The 20,291-nt window shown below is 35.6% G+C and overlaps 1 protein-coding gene across 7 annotated transcripts in view; it reads left to right on the top strand.

Annotated features, from left to right (window-relative positions):
* ABCA8 (ATP binding cassette subfamily A member 8) overlaps positions 1 to 20,291 on the top strand; it is a 67,045-nt gene that overhangs the window by 17,439 nt on the left and 29,315 nt on the right. For all 7 annotated transcript variants that reach the window (XR_011493914.1, XR_011493912.1, XR_011493911.1 and 4 more), the window contains exons 7-18: positions 1,474 to 1,615; positions 1,934 to 2,119; positions 3,112 to 3,259; positions 6,072 to 6,240; positions 8,036 to 8,094; positions 8,809 to 8,919; positions 9,727 to 9,902; positions 10,367 to 10,486; positions 10,725 to 10,863; positions 11,716 to 11,806; positions 14,753 to 14,892; positions 18,501 to 18,620. Coding sequence is in view for 3 of the 7 variants with exons in the window: in XM_070483502.1 (XP_070339603.1) it covers positions 1,474 to 1,615; positions 1,934 to 2,119; positions 3,112 to 3,259; positions 6,072 to 6,240; positions 8,036 to 8,094; positions 8,809 to 8,919; positions 9,727 to 9,902; positions 10,367 to 10,486; positions 10,725 to 10,863; positions 11,716 to 11,806; positions 14,753 to 14,892; positions 18,501 to 18,620 (1,601 nt within the window). In the remaining 4 variants the exon portion in view is untranslated. The remainder of the gene's footprint in view (positions 1 to 1,473; positions 1,616 to 1,933; positions 2,120 to 3,111; positions 3,260 to 6,071; positions 6,241 to 8,035; positions 8,095 to 8,808; positions 8,920 to 9,726; positions 9,903 to 10,366; positions 10,487 to 10,724; positions 10,864 to 11,715; positions 11,807 to 14,752; positions 14,893 to 18,500; positions 18,621 to 20,291) is intronic.

Raw genomic sequence — 20,291 nt, 5'->3', positions numbered from 1 at the left:
TTACTATGCTTCTGTGGCTGAAGAAAAAACATCAGGTTTGGGTTTTGCTGGGTGATTGTGAAGCAGGGACAATGAGGAATGGCCACTGAGTCTACTGGTAAGAGTGTGGTAGAAATGGTAGACTTTGGTGTCTAAGACAAATAGAAGTGGAATTCAAGCCAGGACAGCACTGAAAGGGGAAAAAGAGGTCAAGCATCAGGAGCTCTACTGAGACTGAGGAACATTCATGATGGTATATTTGTGGGAATAAGCTTATTGTACAGGATTGTAAATAGGGTCTGGGTAAGGTTGAGTAATTCCAAGTATAGACAAGGTCCTGTGTGAGAACTTGTGAATAATTGACTGAAAGGGCATGGAGGGGATGTTTACAGTGAGGAGGAAGTACAATAACAGAGAGGCTGGGGAGCCAGGTGAGATATGCATATGGCAACTAATTAGGAGTCTGGAAGAAAATCCTAGACACCAATATTGACTTTTTATTTAATTAATACTGGCGGTAAGTACAGCAGAGCAGTGAAAGCTAGACTCTAGAGCCAAAATGCGTAGACTTGAAACATAGTTACTTACCATCCTTGTTCAGTAGCTTCTTTGTCTGTAAAATGAGGAAAATAATGGTATTTCCGCTTAAGGCTATTGTGAGAATAAAATGATTTAATATTTCCTAAGGTTTTAAAACATTCTCTATCTTAGAGTAATTGTTATATGTGTCAGCTATCATTTTGTTGGTTTTGCTGCTGTTTTTCATTATTGCATTATCCCCTTGTAAAAATATTAATAAACAAGATAAAGGAATTGAAGAAAGGAAAGTGAACTATGCTTTCTTAGCTGAAAATGAGTGGCATTAAGACAAGTATGTAGACCATTTGATGTACACATCCAGAGAAAGATGAAAACAGCTTTTGGAAAAAGATGCGACAGACTTACACATAAGGGAGAATTTTTTTTTTTTTTTTTTGTCTCCAGGGAAATTCCTGAAGCTCTGAGCTCCCAGAGAGCCCCAGAGAGGAGAACAGGATTTGAGACTCACAGAGAGTTTACCATGCACTAGGACAGGGTCCCACATAGTCATGACCTCTGTGAGGCCCCACTGTAGTAGTATTTCTAGTACCTAATAAAAGAGCAAAAAGAGAACTTAGAGAGGTTACAGAGTTTCCCCGAGGTCACAGAGTAAGAACATAGCACAGAAAATGTTTGAAGCAAAATCTATCAGACCAGAAGTCTTCTTTTCCTTTTTTTCACAGTGATGAGTGTGTGTGTGTGTGTGTGTGTGTGTGTGTGTGTATTTCTGGAATTAATTTTAAGCAAAAGAATATTCCTAATTCCTAAAGAATTCTTCTCAAAACATTTACCTCATATTTACATATCCTAAACACTCAGTAAATATCTACTGAATGACCGATGCTAGAATCCATTCTACGTCCTCCGTTTCGATGGAATGTGAAATACTAAAACAACATTTTGTTTCCACATTAGGCTCTCCTGGGGTTTGCTCTATGCTAGTTTCATCTTCATCATGGCCTTTTTCTTGACGCTTGTTATAAAATCTGTCCAGTTTGTCATCCTGACTGGCGTCATGGTGGTCTTCACCCTCTTTCTGCTCTATGGATTGTCTTTGGTGAGTTGGTGAATTAAATCTCTTTCCATCCAACTCTTATCCTAAGGATCAAGTGTTGGCTTCCAATTAGGTTATAATTCTACATTTCCCTTTTCTTCTCTCTCTGCCCTGTTTGCATGATAAAATCTGTAGACTGGTATAATTTGATTTGTGGTGTTCCCTAATATCAATTTGTAGCGCAATTTGCAGAACATAGCTTTGCATTTCATATACAAAATAATAATATAACTCTAATTTTGTATATTGAATTCCTTATTTCATTATGCTAATAATCATTCTTAGAGAAGCATAAACCAACTGGATCTTCTCTCATTTTAGATAGCTTTGGCTTTTCTAATGAGCGTCTTGATAAAGAAATCTTTCCTCACTGGCCTGGTCGTATTCCTTCTCACTGTCTTTTGGGGGAGTCTGGGATTCATGGCATTGTACAGGAACCTCCCTGCCTCCTTGGAGTGGATGTTAAGTCTTTTTAGTCCCTTTGCCTTCACGCTTGGAATGTCCCAGGTGAGAAGCAACCTAATTGTTTATTAATGACATTTCTGAAACATCTTTCTTCTCTGATATTCAGTCATCTGTAGTCATTTCCATGTTCAGTGTTGTAAAGTTTAAACCCTAGTGAAGACTATTGTGAGTTTGCAAAGATGAACGTTTAAAAGCTTTGGAAGTATTCAGTCCAGCAAGAAAGTCATTTATTACGTGAAAAAATGGGGGATCAATATATAATTCTTCAAAGAGAATATTAAGTGTTTTCTTTGGCTATTAGGACTTGATGATGCAAATCTAATGCTAAATAACTATTCCAGTTTGTATTTTGACTTAGTAACTGAACAGCACACACGATTGTAAAAACCATAAAGTAAAAGAAAAGAAAATTAAAAGTTAAAAACACCTTGAAAACACATTAATTGATTGGTAACTTACATTTCTGGTCATAAAATGTCATTCTCTTTATCTGATTCTCACATTGAACTCAATTTGCCATCCCTCCTATTAAATGGTAATGCCAATCATTATGTATCAATTATTTAGTGCTTGACAAAAGGATTATTAATTATAAAGCATTCATTAACTTGAACATTATGCACCTGCCCACTTTTTCCACTGGTTTTCCTTAAACACACCAGTGGTTTTTTCAAGATCATAAATTCTCTCTCATGCAGCCATTTTCAGGGAGCATCATGCTTTTCTGCTGTGGCCTAGTTGGTAAAAATTTATTGAAGATCAAGCTCGAATATCATCTTTTCCCATACTTCCCTACCTTCTCCTAATGCTTCAATTTCATTTGGAACATATTTTAATCATAGCAATTACTAAATTGCATTATAGTTGGTCACATGCCCATGCCTTCCAATAGATTTGAGAATTGTAAAGTAGGCAGTCTCATTTAATTTTGTATTCCCGGTATGCAGCAAAAAAGTAGTTGTTTTATTTTTATGCTAAACCTGTTTAAAATTTACCATAAACCTAACTTTCTCTAATTACTTTTTAATTTTCAGCTTTTACACTTGGACTATGATTTGAATTCTAATGCATTTCCTGATCCATCAGACTTATCAAATCTAATAATAGCAACAAATTTCATGTTGGCTGTTGATATTTTCCTCTATCTGGCATTGACGATGTATTTTGACAAAATTTTGCCAAGTGAGTAATGATACAATTAAAATCAAACATCATTTTAAGCATTTTATTTCCTAAAGTGAATCTCCTAACACTCATGCTATTTATATTTTAAGAACTACTGTGTACAACAACAGGAAGGAAATGAACCAGATCGTTGCCACCAGCCAAAGCCGATCTTTATTTCTCTCTTGCTTCTTGACTGATCAGAACTAAAGCCTGAAGTTTGTTTATTCAATCACTAACCTTTGTTTGAACTTTACTCTACTCTAAGTTTATGGCTTGTTTCTTTTTTAAGAGGTGCTTAGAAAGCTAGTTCCTAAATGGGTCTGGCCTGGTGTTTAATCATGGAAATTTATAGCTGCTTTTGCCTGACTGTTTAGCTCAGTGATTCTGAGCCCTAGCTGTACTTCAGAACCCCCTGGAGAACTTTAAATAAATACCAAGCCCAGCTCAGCCCCGAGAGATTCTGATTTGATTAATCAGTGGTGGGACCAGGACATTTGTGTTTTTAAAAATCTTCCCAGGGTTTGAGAATAAGAAAGTCAATAGACCATAAATTTTCATTTTTATCACCTTGCAACGTAAAAGAACAGGAGTTCTACAAAAGCAAGGATCTGTTTTGTTCACAGATGTGCCCCCAAGCACCCACCTCAGTGTCTGATACACACCAGGCACTCAGTAAATACTGTGGCCGAAATGCTGGTTCATCTTTTTTCTCCCTCCTTTTAATCAAAGTTGGGGCTGTGTCTTTCACCTCTGCATTTCCTGTTCAAAACTGTATGCCAAGGATCCTTCATTATACCATGTAATCCAGCAATCCCACTTCTGGGTATATATCCAAAGGAAATAAAGTCACTATCTCAAAGAGATATCTGAACTCCCATGTTCATTGCAGCATTATTCACAGTAGCTAAGAGATGGAAACAATCTAAGTGTTTGTTGATGGATGAATGGATAAAGAATATGTAGTATACATATATACAATGGAATATTATTCAGCCTTAAAAAAGAAGGAAATCCCGCCATTTGTGACAACATGGATGAAACTAGAGGCCATTATGCTGAGTAAAATAAGCTAGACACACAAAGACAGTACTGCATGATCTCACTTATTTATATATGGCATCTGAAAAAGCTGAACGAACTTAATAGCGAGCAGAATATTGGTTACCAGGGGCTGGGGGCTGGATGGAAGAAATGGGAGATCTTTGTCAAGGGGCACAAACTTTCAGTTATAAGATGAATAAGTTCTGAAGGCCTAACGTATAGCATGATGACTGTAGTTAGTAATAATGTATTGTATGCTTGAAATTTTCTATGGTAGCAGATCTCAAGTGTATTCAACACACACAGAAAAACAGTAATTTTGTGAGGTGATGGATATGTTAATTAGCTTGATGGTGGTAATATTTCCCAAGGCATAAAAAATCAAAAACATCACATTGTACACCTGGCATATATACAATTTTTGTCAATCGTACTTCAATAAAGCTGGAAAAATTGTGAAAACCTCTAATGAAATACTCGTATTGAGTAGGTGGAAAAAAAGAAGTCAATGACCAAACACTTGTAGAAAGGGAAGAAGGGGAGAATGAGAATAAAGATGCAGAGCAATGTCTTGAAGCAGTGAATTGATCATGTTGGTTTTAGATAATCCCTTAAGAACAATGACTGTCTTTTAGAAGAGTCCAGAATAATAGATGCCAGTATCTACAATTCTTGGCTCATACATTTATTGTACGGAGTTATTTGTATTATCTATTCATTAAGCCAGAATTTAAACCTGAATTTGAACAAGATGACTTTGTTCAAAATTTTAAAGACAAGAAATACGAATGACAGAAAGGAAAATTAACTGGATAAAATTGACAGAATCAGGTAACAGTAAATCTGGTCGTAGAATATATCCAGTATAGTACATACTTTTATTTGCCAGTTTTCTTAATCAAGGGCAAGAGATGAGTATTAACTAATAGTAAACCATGTGCCAGGCATATAGAGGATGTTCAGTAAATCTTTATTGCATAAATGAATGACTGAACGTGTGAAAAATACGCAAAAGTTTGAAAATCCATCGATCTTACAATGGAGGTCAGTTGCAGAATATTAGAGAAATATACTTCTTCTATTTCATAATTTTTCCCAACACATAGGAAAACAGAAAGTGATCATTAAGTGCAAATACACTTTGGATTAGTTTCCAGGAAAAGGTCTATGGCTAATATGTTTTTAAAGCAGATCATAAATTTGCTTCAGAGGAATGTCATTATTTGGGGATGAGAAAAGCATAAATACAAAGTAGCTTTTTAAAAAATTCCACTCTATGTTAAGTTTCAATAAATTCTTTTGCCCCATTGTCTCCTTTTCTTACAGTGTTTTATTTATTCTTGTTAAATGCTATTCTATCTTCTCTTGAAATACTTGTCTTATTTATTTATCCAATAGTCACTTCCCAATTTCTTCTTCTTTTGCCAGTGTAATGACACTTGAACTCCTAGATAGAATTTGGCATGCTTGGCATATCTTGCATTTATATTCCAATATTTGGCTTTCTTGAGGTTAAGAAAAGTCTGAACATTTATTTAAGTTCCTCCTGAAGTTTTTAAAATCACAAATTCATTTTTTCCTATAGGGACAATTATTATAATGGAGACATCTTAGTGATTTTTTTCCTTATGAAGCTATACATATCAAACAAAACATGTACCTTACCTTGTGTTAACCACATGTTCAAGTTTATCAACAAGGGTTTGCATTGCTATGCTGCATTAGGGTGACTCTCTCCCTTGAAGTGGTGATTGACACAATATTTAATTATCTCCTGGTTGTGTAGATGAATATGGACATCGATATTCACCCCTGTTTTTCCTGAAGTCCTCCTTTTGGTCCCGACAACAAAAAGCTGATCATGTGGCTCTCGAAGATGAAATAGATTCTGATCCTTCATCTAATGACTCTTTTGAACCAGTGTCTCCAGAATTCCATGGGAAAGAAGCCATCAGGTAACAAGGACACAAGTGGAGATCAGGCTAATGACTGAGAAGCTAATAGCACCTGAAGCAAGCAAAACTCTCTTTTGTGCCCTATAGAGAGTTCCCCCCCAACCTGGTCCATGTACATCTATCACTTCACACTTCAAGTTTAAAGAAAAATTCTTTTAGCCCTTGTTGTCTTATATTGTTAACATTTACATTAAATACAAACTCAGATTTCACCAGCAAAGATAATTCAACAAAACCCTTGTGGGGATTCTCAATCTTCTGTCTGTTGTTTCTCTTCTCTATCCCTGGCTTCAGTCATTTCTTTGCCTGATCTCACTTATTCACTCTTTGATCCTACCTCATTTATTATACAACATATTTTTTTCTCTCCATTTTTTAAATTTCTCTTTCCTCTTCTATTCACTGAGTAGGGAAGAGGGAGACAAGACCTAGAGATAGATACAAAGGGAATTGAGGAAGACGTGCCTCTTAGAGTCATGCATATCTTCATTCTGCTTGACAACAAAATAGATGTTTTGTTTGGTGCCAGTAACTTTTACATCCAAATAAGAAAATAGGAAGAAAATCTTCAGGGTCCCTGACTGTTCAAATCTTACTCATCCATCAATGACCAGCACATGTCAGTCCTCTGTGAACTGTCTCAGATTACTCCTAGAGCCTGTTTCATTTTTCGTTTTAGCCTGTTCCATATTTACCTTCTGTATTTATGTTTTCCTATGACTTAAGCTAGGTTTAACCTCTAGTAAAGCAGCTTGGAGCAAGGCAATGGCTTCATTTGATATATTTATGTGTTTCTTGTTGTTTTTCTCCTATCTCTTTAGCACCTCACCGAACTATAAGTGCTATGGAATGATGGTAAATGGGATTAAAACAGAGATGAGAAAATCTAGTGAAACAGTTCAATATGAATGGAGCCTGAATCATTTGATGAATAGGAGATGACAAAATAAGAAACATAAATTTGATACATCTTATGGATTATATATTTATGTGGCAGAATAAAACAGATAAAGTGCTTAGGATTCCAGATCTACGACAGCACCCAGCATATGATAATTCTATTCCTTTATATTACCATAATCATCATCTCACCGATATCATCTTATGTTGATTGAATATTTACCATAAACCATGCACTATGCATACAAGATGAAACATTTTATTCACTCTTCAACACAGCCCTAAAGCACTTCAAGTTTTCAGATTGTGAAAGCTGAAATTTACCTGGAATAAGTACATTGGTTAAGGTAACAGAGCTACTAAGTGGTATAGATGGGATGAGCTCAGTTAGGTAGGACTGTAAAACCCATGCTCTCACTATTATGATCTGCTTCTCTTCCTTACTCCGCTCTTCTACCTCTTAACCAACCTCTGGAGACCTTGACTCCAGATAACCAGGTACTTCCCACCTGCACCAGAAATTCACATGAGCCTTTCAGTATTGAATGCCCATGCTACCTCTTAGCCTACCTTCTCTAACTTTGCAGTTTAGAGGTGATCCTGGTTCTCAATATTAATGTCAGGCTACATCCCAGTCTTCAGAATCAGAAGACTGGTGATGGGTTCCAAGTGTCAGTACTTTTTTAAAACTCCTCAGGTGACGCTAATGTGCAGCCAGGGCTGGGAAGCAGTATTCTAGCTGATTCTCTCACACAAGCACGACTGCGTCTTGAGAGGGAAAGCTCAGATCTTCCCGTAGCCTGAAGATAAGATCCATCCAGTCCTGTCAACCACACCTAGAATTACAAACTGAAGCAAATTGTTATACCTTGAAGTATCTTTTCTTTTTTTTCAGAATAAGAAATGTTACTAAAGAATATAAAAGAAAGTCTGATAAAATAGAAGCTTTGAAAGGTAAAAAAAAAAAGTTACTATATTGATTTCCTGATTTTACTTCAATTTTTTGCTTTTGGTGAGCATTTACTGGTGGTATTTCAGATTTGAAATGAGTTGTCTGAGCCACATGATAAAATTTACCTTCCAAGATATTACTTCTACTGCATAAAAATTAGAAAATATTGAATATGTCTTAGAATTATATGTATTTGAAAGTTGCACTGTGTAATATTGAGGTAACCTAAGCATATTCTGGAGTTTTTTCTATGAACTCAAATGTTTCTTCTGTGATTCCAAAGGTGTTGTAGATATCGTATGTTCGCCTTTTGTGCAAAAAAGTCATTTACTTCAAAGGATTTTTAGCCACATGATAGTTTACTGAACTATTAATCTATCCTTCCTGTTAATACATATTAACACCCACCCACCATATGCCAGGCAATGTCAATGAACCTAGGAGTATAAGACGTGTTCCCTGCCTTTAAACCAAGTAATTTCAAGATTTCAAAACAGGATACACATATAAATTCATGAAAGGGTATTTTATTTTGAATTTAACAACCCAGTATATCTATATTTCGAAAACTATGGCCATCCAAGGACATAAAAAGACAATTCATTAGCTCTATAATAAAATGCTGTTTGTAGTATTAATTGTTTTCCTTCCTACCTCCGTACTTCTTTTCCTTCTTTCCTTTCTCCCATCCTTTCTCTTTCCTTTTTTCTTCCTAGACCTGGTATTTGACATATATGAAGGCCAAATCACTGCCATACTTGGTCACAGTGGAGCTGGAAAGTCAACACTGCTAAACATTCTTAGTGGTTTATCTGTTCCCACCAAAGGTAAGAGGTTTGATCCAAAGTCAAGTTGACAAATAAATCAGCGGTTAATATAAAGTCTTTCTTATCATTAATCACAAACATAGATAACTAAGGAAAAATGGAAGTTAATTTGTAGTTCTATTCTATAGATTTATGTAATATTTAATTGGCATATATGGAATTTGAGTATTTCGTGATAATTATTTTCGTGGTTATTAGTTGCCATTTGGCATTCCAACTTGTGTCTGTTGTCTTTGGCTGCACGACAAGCATCCCTGAAATTAATGGCTTAAAATAAAAATGTTTTATTATTTCTCATGATTCTGCAGATTGGCTGGCAGTTTTTGTGTCCGTACGAAAGTGGCTGGGGAGGGATGTTTTAGCACGGCCTCACTGCCACATATGGGGCTTCAGTTAGAACTGCTGCACCTGTCTGCTGATATGGATTTTCATCTTCTGGGAGGCTAGTCTGGGACTCTTCACCCAGTAATCTCCGTGATGCCAGAAGCAGAGAGGGCAAATCTCAGTGTGGAGGCACTTCATAGCCTCTGCCTGTATCACATTTGCTCAGATTCTGTTTGTTAAATAGCCGAGCCTAAATGTGAGGGGTGGATAAATAGACTACATCTCAGTGGGAAAGTTGTAGACGGGACTTTTTTTTAAATATACCGCACAACTAAAATGGAAACTCATAATACCTGAACTGAATAAGCCTTGAAGATAAAATCGTATATCTAAAATGTAATTAATAAACATATAGTGGTTTCTCTTTTAGAAAGATCCTAATTTAAGCATTATCCTGATGTTAACTCTTAATCTTTGTTATAGGTTCAGTCACCATCTATAATAATAGACATTCAGAAATGGCTGACCTAGAAAATATTAGCAAGCTCACTGGAGTTTGTCCACAATCCAACGTGCAATTTGATTTCCTCACCGTGAGAGAAAATCTCAGGCTGTTTGCTAAAATAAAGGGGATTCAGCCACGTGAACTGAATAAAGAGGTATGTAAGTGTGTTAGAACTATCATATTGGTCAAAATGAGATTGATAACTCTATTTACACTGAGTTTTTATGCTTTCATTAAATTATTTTTGTGAAAATGTTTGCATAAATGTTGGACAAAAAAACTAATTTACATAATATCTAACATTGACATATCACTTACAATGTGCTGAAGATTATCCTTAAGTTTAAATATAATAATTCACTTATTCCTCATGACAACCCTATGAGGTGAGTACCATCATTATGCCCACTTTACACATATGGAAACTGAGGTTCAAGAGAGAAAGTAACTTGACCAAGATTATGCAGCTAGTTAAGGTGGAGTGGTATTCAAATGCAGGCAGTCTGACTCAGTATCCAGGCTTTTAACCATTACACTTTATAACCCCGTATTTTCAAATTTAAAAATAAAAGAAGAGAGAAATCTTGGTTTGTGACATAAATGTTGTCGTCTGATTAGATACAAAGAGTTTTGCTGGAATTGGAAATGCAAAATATTCAGAACATCCTTGCTCAAAACTTAAGTGGTGGACAGAAAAGAAAACTAACCTTTGGGATTGCCATTTTAGGAGATCCTCAGGTAAGTCCAACTAAATTTACAGATGAATTCAAATTTTTAAAAATGAAACTTTTGGGGGTAGTTCAAACCTTTTATTTGCAAAGGATCTCTGTGATAAAATGTTTACCACAGAACATTAAATATAAGAACAAAATCCTAACCACAGTACCCTTTTAACTATAAATAATAAGCTTTCTTTGCTTTCTGGAAGAACTGCACCTTACTGGAAACCCCCTTTGTATACATCCCTCCTCTGTAGATTTTCCTATTGGATGAACCAACTGCTGGATTGGATCCCTTTTCAAGGCACCAAGTTTGGAACCTCCTGAAGGAGCGGAAAACGGACCGTGTGATCCTCTTCAGTACCCAGTTCATGGATGAGGCTGACATCTTGGCTGGTAATTGCTGGCTTCCTTTCAGTATCATCATGAGGACTTTGTGAGATTTGAGAAATATGGATTGGGATTCTGAGCAGCTGCATTTTGTCATCTGATCATCTAGATGTATCTGGCAATCTGAACACTCGTAACGATATGAACTGAGTCCGGAGAGTCTTACTCCCAACCATTTCCACGCATCTCCTACAATTTGTGTCATTTGATTACACAGGGGCATAGTCTGCCCAGAAACTCATTCTGTATTCTACTAAAAGTCTGTATTCTAAAACATTAATTCTTTTACTCAAAATTGAGGTCAATCAACTTGAAATATTCAAATAATTTTGATGTTTGATACATTAAAATGTATAGTATGATGATTCTCCATATTAGAAGATATATCCACATCCTCCCTGACTGGTTGGATGGCAAAGTAATAGCTTAAAGTATATAAATAAGATTAAAATATGTCTGTTTCGATGACCTTTTTTTAAAGACTGACCCTGACCTAACATCTGTCGCCAATCTTTTTTCTCTTCCTTCTTTTCCCCAAAACCCCCCAGTACATAGTTGTATATTCTAGTTGTAGGTCCTTCTAGTTTTGCTATGTGGGATGTCACCTCAGCATGGCTTCATGAGCCTTGCTAGGTAGTTGCCCGGGGTCCAAACCGGCGAAACCTTAGGCCGCAGAAGCAGAGTGCATGAACTTAACCACTCAGCCATAGGGCCGGCCCTCAATGAGTCTTTATTAGCCCTGTATTTGAAAATGTAGAAGCTCCTGAACTAGAGCTGGATCATCTAGATAATTACCTTTTTCTTGAGAAAAATGGGCAACATCTTAACAAACTTTCTTCTTTGCTTCTTCCTTTTCAGATAGGAAAGTGTTTCTCTCCAGAGGGAAACTGAAGTGTGCAGGCTCTTCTCTGTTTCTAAAGAAGAAATGGGGGATTGGATACCACTTAAGGTACAGCCACTCGAGAAGGCTGGGAAAATGGGAACTGGGCTCAAATAAGGCGTGATGCTTGAAGCAACACATTACAACACGCAAGACAACCCCTTATTATTATACACAGATGTTTGTATGTACCTATAAACATATTGTGTATGTGTATACGTCTATATGGAGACATGCATCCATTTATATCCATAATATATATACACACATGTATGCATATATATATATATATATGGAGTTGGTATATATTAAGCAAAGATATTAATTGGTACATATTAGAGACTGAAAACATATGACAGCTTAACAGAAACATTTTTTTAAATGTGATAGAAAATATACCCACAACACATTGTTTGTTAAGGGAGCTATGTATTAAGAGAGCTTTCTCAACTGACACATCATATTTCACACCTTCATCGTCTCTCACCCAGGGTGTTAATGTAATTCCTTAAGTAGAGTCCTTGCTTCTACTTCTCCTAATTGCTCCTCTTCTTTCTTGTTCTTCCTCTCATTTCCATCCTCTTCATTTTATTTTTATCATTATTTTGAATAGTAGCATATTTTTGCTGTTATTTATTGAGAGATTCAGGTACTTAACATTATTTTCTTTAGATCTTCCATTTTTTGAGATAGGAACTGTTGTTACTTTTACTCTGTAGATGAAATTACAGGCTCCCTAGATTCATAAGTGGTCGAGTTAGGAATTGAACTGGGATATTTTTAACTTCAAAGTCAGGTATCCAAATCCGTGTTTTAAATTACTTTTTAATTTATACGTGACTCACTTCTAAACTACAGCTCTGATTTATACTCTCTACTTTGATTTATACTATCTATACTATGAGAACAATAACACATAGCAAACAAAAAAACTTCAAGGTTCCATTTTACCTTCCAGAGTCCAAACTCCGTAGCCAAGTAATGCTGGTGTGGCCCACCCTATCATGACCCCCATACCATTTGCCTTTACCCAATTCAAAACCCTCCGTTAAAATGAAATATCCATTGTTCCTTGCGCATGCCATATCATGACCTACATTTCCCATTGTTTGAGTTTATTTCCTGAGGCTGGCAGTTTTCTTGAACCCATTTCCACTTGTTCAAGTCCTAAAGAGTTATTTGAAGCCTACCTCATGAAGATTTTATTAATCTTCCAGCTCTGTGTATTGTCCCAATATTTTGATTTCCTAAGGCACTTTGTTTGAATCTCTTCTGGGAAATTAATTAAACTCTCTGAAACTCAGTTTTATCACTTATAAAGTGGGAATAATAATTACCAGTTGCAAGTAAAGTTTACAGAAAAATAAATGATAAGGCCCTACATGGCAACATAACATGTTCTCAAAATAAAAAATGCTGGTCAGGATCCCTGCCCAATTCATGAGTCTCTTCATGGGCTCCTAGACAGTAATTTGTGTAATTTCTTTCTTTCTTCTTCTAAATCAGGGTCAGCAAACTATGGCCTGTGCACCAAATCCAGCCCACTTCCTGTTTTTGTAAATAAAGTTTGATTGGAACACAGCCATTCCCATTTGTTTACATATTGGCTATGGCTACTTCCACGTTGCAGCGGCAGTGTCGAATAGTTGCAACAGACATCTGCTGGTCTGCAAAGCCTAAAATATTTACTATCTAGCCATTTACAGAAAGACTTTGCTGATCTCCACTTCCAGGCTATAACCTCCTCAGGGAAGGACACATGTACTGCTCATGCAGACCTCTCAGGCACTCAGAACAAGGTCTTAGAAGTGGCCAAGAAATATTTCTTCAATTGTTTTTATTTCAGGGGACAGCATCATCATGGGGAACAATTCTGATATTTTTTTTGCTTCGTTCCCTCAGTGATTTTTACTGCTTCTGAAGATGGCATATATTCTCGTTTGTCCATAATATCTTACAAGTAAATAGGATAATTTTGACGTAAGCATTTGGTCAAATAAAATAACCATTTTTTAAAGACTTGCTAAGTGCTAGCATCACTATTATTCAGTTCTTAGAGCAACCCTAAATGTTAGGAATCATTATTCCACTTTACTAATGAAGAAACTGTTCAGATAGGTTAAATAACACATTTCAAGTGGCAAAACCAAGTTTTGGAGCCAAATCACTACTGATATTTTATCTACTGCATACTTTTTAACCATGATTAATAGATTTTTTTGTTTTCCTATGTTGATGATTTTCTACATGGCTGATTTTCTCAATGATACTTGGTTCTTAATTAAAGTTCTGGAGTTAGCACTACAATGAAAGCAAAAATTAGTGATCCCACCAACCCAAACCCACATTCATCCGTAATTAATTTCTATCTTTAACCCCGTTTCCTTCATAGCACTTACTACTATTGGTAATTATTTTATTTATCTATCTGTTTACTTGTTTTCTTCCTGTTTTCCCCATTAGACAGTCAACTCCATGAGAGCAGGACAATGCTGTTTTATTCACCATTGTACCCTCAGCACTTAGGGTAATTTTTGTTACATACTAAGAAGTTAATAAATTTGCATTGAATGACCAAATTGAGTAACTGAAACTGTTTTGTGCCTATGCGTATCAAAAGTCTGCTGTTTTGCCCAATACAACAATCCTATTTAGCCAACTTAAACCGCCTTTGAAAAATCTTCAACATTTTCAATCTTGTAGAGTCCTGATCCTTGCAGTGTTGTGCCCCTGGTATCTCTACTCTGTAGCTATTCTCCCCCTAAAGGCCTGAGTTAATATTGACCTTCTCTGGGCATCATCTCTGGGTAAACTGACCACTAATTCAGATGAGTTCATTCTTTCTCTTCTTCTGTCACATTTATATGATCTGATTTTTTCCCCCTATTTGATGTTTAGATGGCCAATTTCATGCATTAGATTTTAATTGATTTTTCTTTGTCCCATAGAGACTAGCGTGTTCTTCATGCTATTGGAGACTATGTCAAATAACATGCATCTTCTTTTTTTAACCAGCTTGCAATTGAATGAAATCTGCATTCAGGAAAATATAACATCACTTGTTAAACAGCACATCCCTGATGCCAAATTATCAGCAGAAAGTGAAGGAAAGCTTGTTTATACATTGCCCTTAGAAAGAACAAATAAATTTCCAGGTAAGGTACATGAACACCATGAAACAAAATACATAAAAAATATTCAAAAATAATGACAATTATTGAGAGCAACATTTATTGAGAGCTTATAATGTGTTCAGGTATTTGAAATGTGATGCAAAGAATAGTACAGTAACTGGTTATTTTATCTATAGTGAGAAATACTATATTCTAATGCCTGGACATTTTAGGAAGCTTTTTTGGTCCTTCATTCCCTTTGTAGTATGTAGGAGAATATTCTAGCGTTCACAACTGTGCATGAACACAAGTAAGTGAAAACCTCTGGCTTAACCATTATGTCAAACAGCCCCAAGATATGGCTGTTTCTTCTCTTGACAAGCCTTTTGTGATAACTTTCAGGCTTTTCAGGCCAATACATGAAAGTTTTACTTTATGACAGCTATTTTGAATTCTCCATCAGGTTAATCATATAGCTGCATTTCATTAGGGTCAGTTTTTGGAGATTCGTTATGTTCTTTTGTTCAAAACATCTTTGATGATTTTTTCATTTTCCTCGACTCTGTGTGTTGATGTCTGTGCATTAGGTAGAGCCAGCACCTCTCCCAGGCTTCACAAACTGGCTTTGTACAGGAGAAGACCCCCACCTATCAGCCTGGGGTCTCCTGGGGGATTCTGTCAACTCTTTGGCTCCCCAGGGAGAAGCAGGCAGCTGTAGTTTTTGTCAGGTCACTCTGTGGTGAACCTTAGGAGTGAGCTATAACATTATACAACCTCTAATAATCAAGAGTGTGTGCTATTGACAGAGTGATAGACACACAGGTAGAACGGAATAAAGAATCCAGAAATAGACCCACACAAATATGCCTAACTGATTTTTGACAAAAGTGGAAAAACAATTCAGTGGAGGAAAGAGAGCCTTTTCAACAAATGGTTATGGAGCGGGTAGATTCAGGCATAAAAATGAAGCTTCACCTAAGTCTTGTGCCTTGTACAGAAATTAACTCAATATAATTTGTGGACTTAAATATAAAATGTAAAACCATAAAAATTTTTGAAAATAAATAGGAGAAAATCTTCAGGATCTATGACTAGATGAGCTCTTAGACTTAACACTAAAATCACAATCCACAATAGGAAAAAATTGAAAATTGTACTTCATCAAAATTAAAACCTTTTGCCTTGTGAAAGATCCTGTTAAGAGGAAGAAAAGACAAGTGACGGACTGGCAGAAAGTATCTGCAAACTATGTATCTCACAAATGACTGATATCCAGAATATGTAAAGAACTCTGAAAACTCAACTGTAAAAAAACAAAAAGTCCAACAGTGAAATGAGTGAAAGATATGAAGAGACATTTTACTGAAGAAGATATACAGATGACAAACAAGCACATGAAAAGATGGTCAACGTTATGCATCATTAGGGAAATGCAAATTAAAACCACTATGAGATATCACTGCATACTTATTAGAATGGCTAAACATTTTTTTTGAAACAGACAGATAATATCAAATGTTGACCAGGATGTAAAGAAAATGAATCACTCAAACACTGCTGGTGAGAGTGTAAAATGGCACAGCCACTTTGGAAAAGAGTTTGCAGTTTCTTAACTACCATACAACTGAGTAATTGCACTCTTGGGCATTTATCCTAGAGGTATGAAAACATGTTAACACAAAAACCCATAGATGAATGTGTACAACAGCTTTATCGGGAATAGACAAAATCTGAGACCACCCAGATGCCTCTTAACAAGTGGATGGGTAAATAAATTATAGTACATCCATGACATGCAATACTACTCAACAATAAAAAGAAATAAGCTACTGACTGGTATATGTAATAACCTGGATGGATATTTAGAGAAATATGCTGAGTGGAAAAAGCCAATCCCAGAAGGTTACATAGTGGATGATTCAATTTATATAACATTCTTGACATAAGAAAATTATAGAAATGGAGAACAAGTTAATAGTTGCCATGGGTTAGGAGAAGATGGGGTCAGGAGAGACATGGATGTGACTACAAATGGACAGCATGGAAATGTTCTATGTCTTGGCTGTGTTAATGTCACTACCCTGGTTGTGATACTGCACTCTGGCTTTTTAAGATATTGCCATTGGGGAAAACTGAGGAAAGTGTACAGATCTCTCTGTGTTATCTTTTACAACTGCATATGAATCTAAAATTATCTCAAAATAAAAAATTCAATTAAAAAAGTTTGCTAAGTATATTTTTCATTCAGAGAAGCTGCTCCCGGGCAGTGGGGCATAATGAGGGTCCACAATGAGCAGTCCAAACAACTTTGCAAAGATAAATTATCCCCGAGAATCATTCAAATATACACTTTATGGTGACAACACAAGTATTCCTTAGAGTCCTCAGGCAAAGTGTTAACTGAACTCTAATTAATGTGTTTTAATAGTAGTTATAATTTAGAGGAGGTTTGTAAAATTTAGGTAAAATGAAGAATGACACAATATTCATTGGTGGTTTGAATCTTACTTCTTTTCTCCTTTTCTGTATGCAGTGCTCCAGTCAAGACAGAAAGCTTTTAATCTACCCTTTTGCCCAGGGAGAAGCTCCAGGTTGAAACCTCAGGACTTCTATAATTATACTAAGATTTTAAATTAAATTTTTATTTAAGCTTCATTTAATTAACCATTATCATTCAAATGCTTGCAGGCAGGGACATTGTTCATTGTTTTAAGAACAATGGGCCCCAGCCTTGTGGCCAAGTGGTTAAGTTCGCATGATCCACTTTGGTGGCCCAGGGTTTTACCAGTTCAGATCCTGGGCGAGGACATGGCATCACTCATCAGGCCTGCTGAGGTGGTGTCCCACATAGCACAACGAAAAGGACCTACAACTACAATATACAACTATGTATTGGGGGGCTTTGGGAAGAAGAAGAAGAAAAGAAAAAAAAAGAAGATTGGCAATAGTTGTTAGCTTAGGTGCCAAACTTTAAAAAAAAAAAGAACAATGACTGATGTAAAAGTGTTTTTGATGAATGAATTAAAGAATTAATGGATACGGAGTTGCCAGATGGAGTTGATATCAAAATTCACTACTATTCCAGGAAAATTCTCTGAGTCCATTCCTCATTCTCTGTCTATGAGATCTTGTGAATTTCTTCTTCCATAGTCAAAAGCATAAGTAAAAACATGATTTATAGCCTATGTCCTTCCTTTGACAGATATTTTGTGAACTAACAAACGTTTTGAACAGTCTAATTTTCAAAAAGTTAGGTCTCTCCTTTTTGTTGGTTAAAGCAAAACTGGCTCCCATTTGTATCTGTTCTCTGGAAAAAAATCTTCAATTAATTAGGCTTAGAGGTAAAAAAATCTGAAGTTCTACCTTAATTAAATTTTAAAAACATGCCAGAAAAAACTAAAATGACATTTTAATAGAAATATAAATTAATATTTGATCCAAAGAAGTTAATGTTTGGGCTGTGACGATATAAAATTTAAAAAGTGCATAAAATCTGAAGAATAAGACTATTTATTATGAAATGTTATCTTTAAAAATGTCTGACATATCACAAGCATAATTTCATATATTTGTGCTTTTTAGTCAAAAAGTTATCCTCAATTCACTTGTGATTTTTGTGGTTTGACTTGCTACTATGTACTGTTCTCTAGAACTTTGTCAACATCTTGATAGTTGTCTTGGCCTGGGAATTGAGAATTACGGTGTTTCCATGACAACCTTAAATGAGGTGTTCCTGAAACTAGAAGGAAAATCAACTATAGATGAATCAGGTAAAAAAATGCTTGAAAATTATCATGGAAAAGTATTCATAACGCCTAGTGCAGTATATATTTCAATAAGACACTGTTCCAAAGATGTGATTAGAAAACGTGGGGTTCCATGATTAAGGCCATTCTTAGATAAGCGTATATAAAGATGAAATGCATCCCTGTCGCATTTGTTACCTCTACTGCCAATATTGCCTTTTTATTAAGATGGCCCATTTTCTTCCATTCAAGACTCACTGCCCCTCGTCTTAACTTGTTTTCCAAGAGCAATTTCAGACAAAACATTTATTTTAAATCTCTCTTCAAGACTTTGACTATGTCCTCTCACTGCCTGCAGGCTTCCGTGATTTCTAATGAGAAGTCAGCTTTAGATCTTATTGAGGATCTCCTGTGTATGATGAGTTGTTTTTCTCTTGCTGCTTTCAAGATTCTCTTTTTGTCTTTGGCTTTTGACAGTTTGACGATGACGTCTTTAGGTGTTGATCTTACATGCATCCTACTTGGAGATTGTTGAGCTTGTTATATGGGTAATTTAGTGTTTTCCATCAAATTTGGGAAGATTTTAGCCATTATTTCTTCAATACTTTTTCACTCTTTCTCTCTATGCTCTCCTGAAACTCTCATGTATGTGGGAGTGTGTTAGCATGCTTGATAGTGTCTCACATTTCTCTGAGACTTCATTTTTCTTTGTTCTTTTTTCTTTCTGTTTCTTAGACTTAATAGTTCCAATTTATCTTTTGTCATGTTCACTGATTCTTTCTTCCACCAGTTGAAATCTGTTGAGCTTTTACTTTTCAGTGCATTTTTTTTGTTATTGTACTTTTCAACTGCAAATTTTCTATTTGGTTATTTTAACCCGTTTTTATATCTTTAATGATATGCCCTATTTGATGAGACATTATCGTCATACTTGGTGATTTACAAATGTGTTGTTCAATGTACAAACATTGTGGATTTCCTAGATATTATTGTTTTTGACATTAAAATTTTTAGTGTAGTCATGAGACATAACCTATAATTTAAGATCCTTTAAATTTATTGGGACTTGTTGAACCAGCATTTGCTCTGTTTTGGTAAATATTTCTTGTCCATTTGAAAACATTTATATGTATATATGTTCTTACATATAAATGCATATATGTATGTGTGTGTTTATAGAACTATATACATAAACAGTATGTATTTACAGAACTTCAGTTGTCATGTGGAGAGTTGTATAAATGTCAATTTGGTTAAATTGGATGATAGTGTTGTTCATATATTCTATGGCCTAACTGATTTTTTTTTGGCCTACATTTTTCTGTCAATCACAAGTGAGGGATATTAACGTTTCCAACTATAATGCTAGATGGGTGGTGATTTATCATTTTCTCCTTTCAGTTAGGTGAGTTTTTACTCCATATACTATGAATCTCTGTTATTAAGCACACACACATTTAGGATTAGCAGGTCTTCTTGACGAATTGCCTTATGAAAGGCCCCTTTTACACCGTGGTAATGGCAGTTATCCTGAAACCCAATCTGTCTGGTAATTAACACAGCTGCTTTAACTTTAATGTGATTCGTGTTTGCCGCTTTAAAAAAATTTTCAATTCTGCTTGCTCCTTTAAATGAAAATGCATTTCTTGTAAACAGCATATAGCTGAATTTTACTTTTTAATACATTTTTACAAT

This window comes from Equus asinus, chromosome 13 (genome assembly GCF_041296235.1).
Source record: "Equus asinus isolate D_3611 breed Donkey chromosome 13, EquAss-T2T_v2, whole genome shotgun sequence".
Lineage (NCBI taxonomy): Eukaryota > Metazoa > Chordata > Mammalia > Perissodactyla > Equidae > Equus > Equus asinus.
Note: the sequence above shows the minus strand (reverse complement) of the source record. Positions and strands in the feature narration are given on the sequence as shown.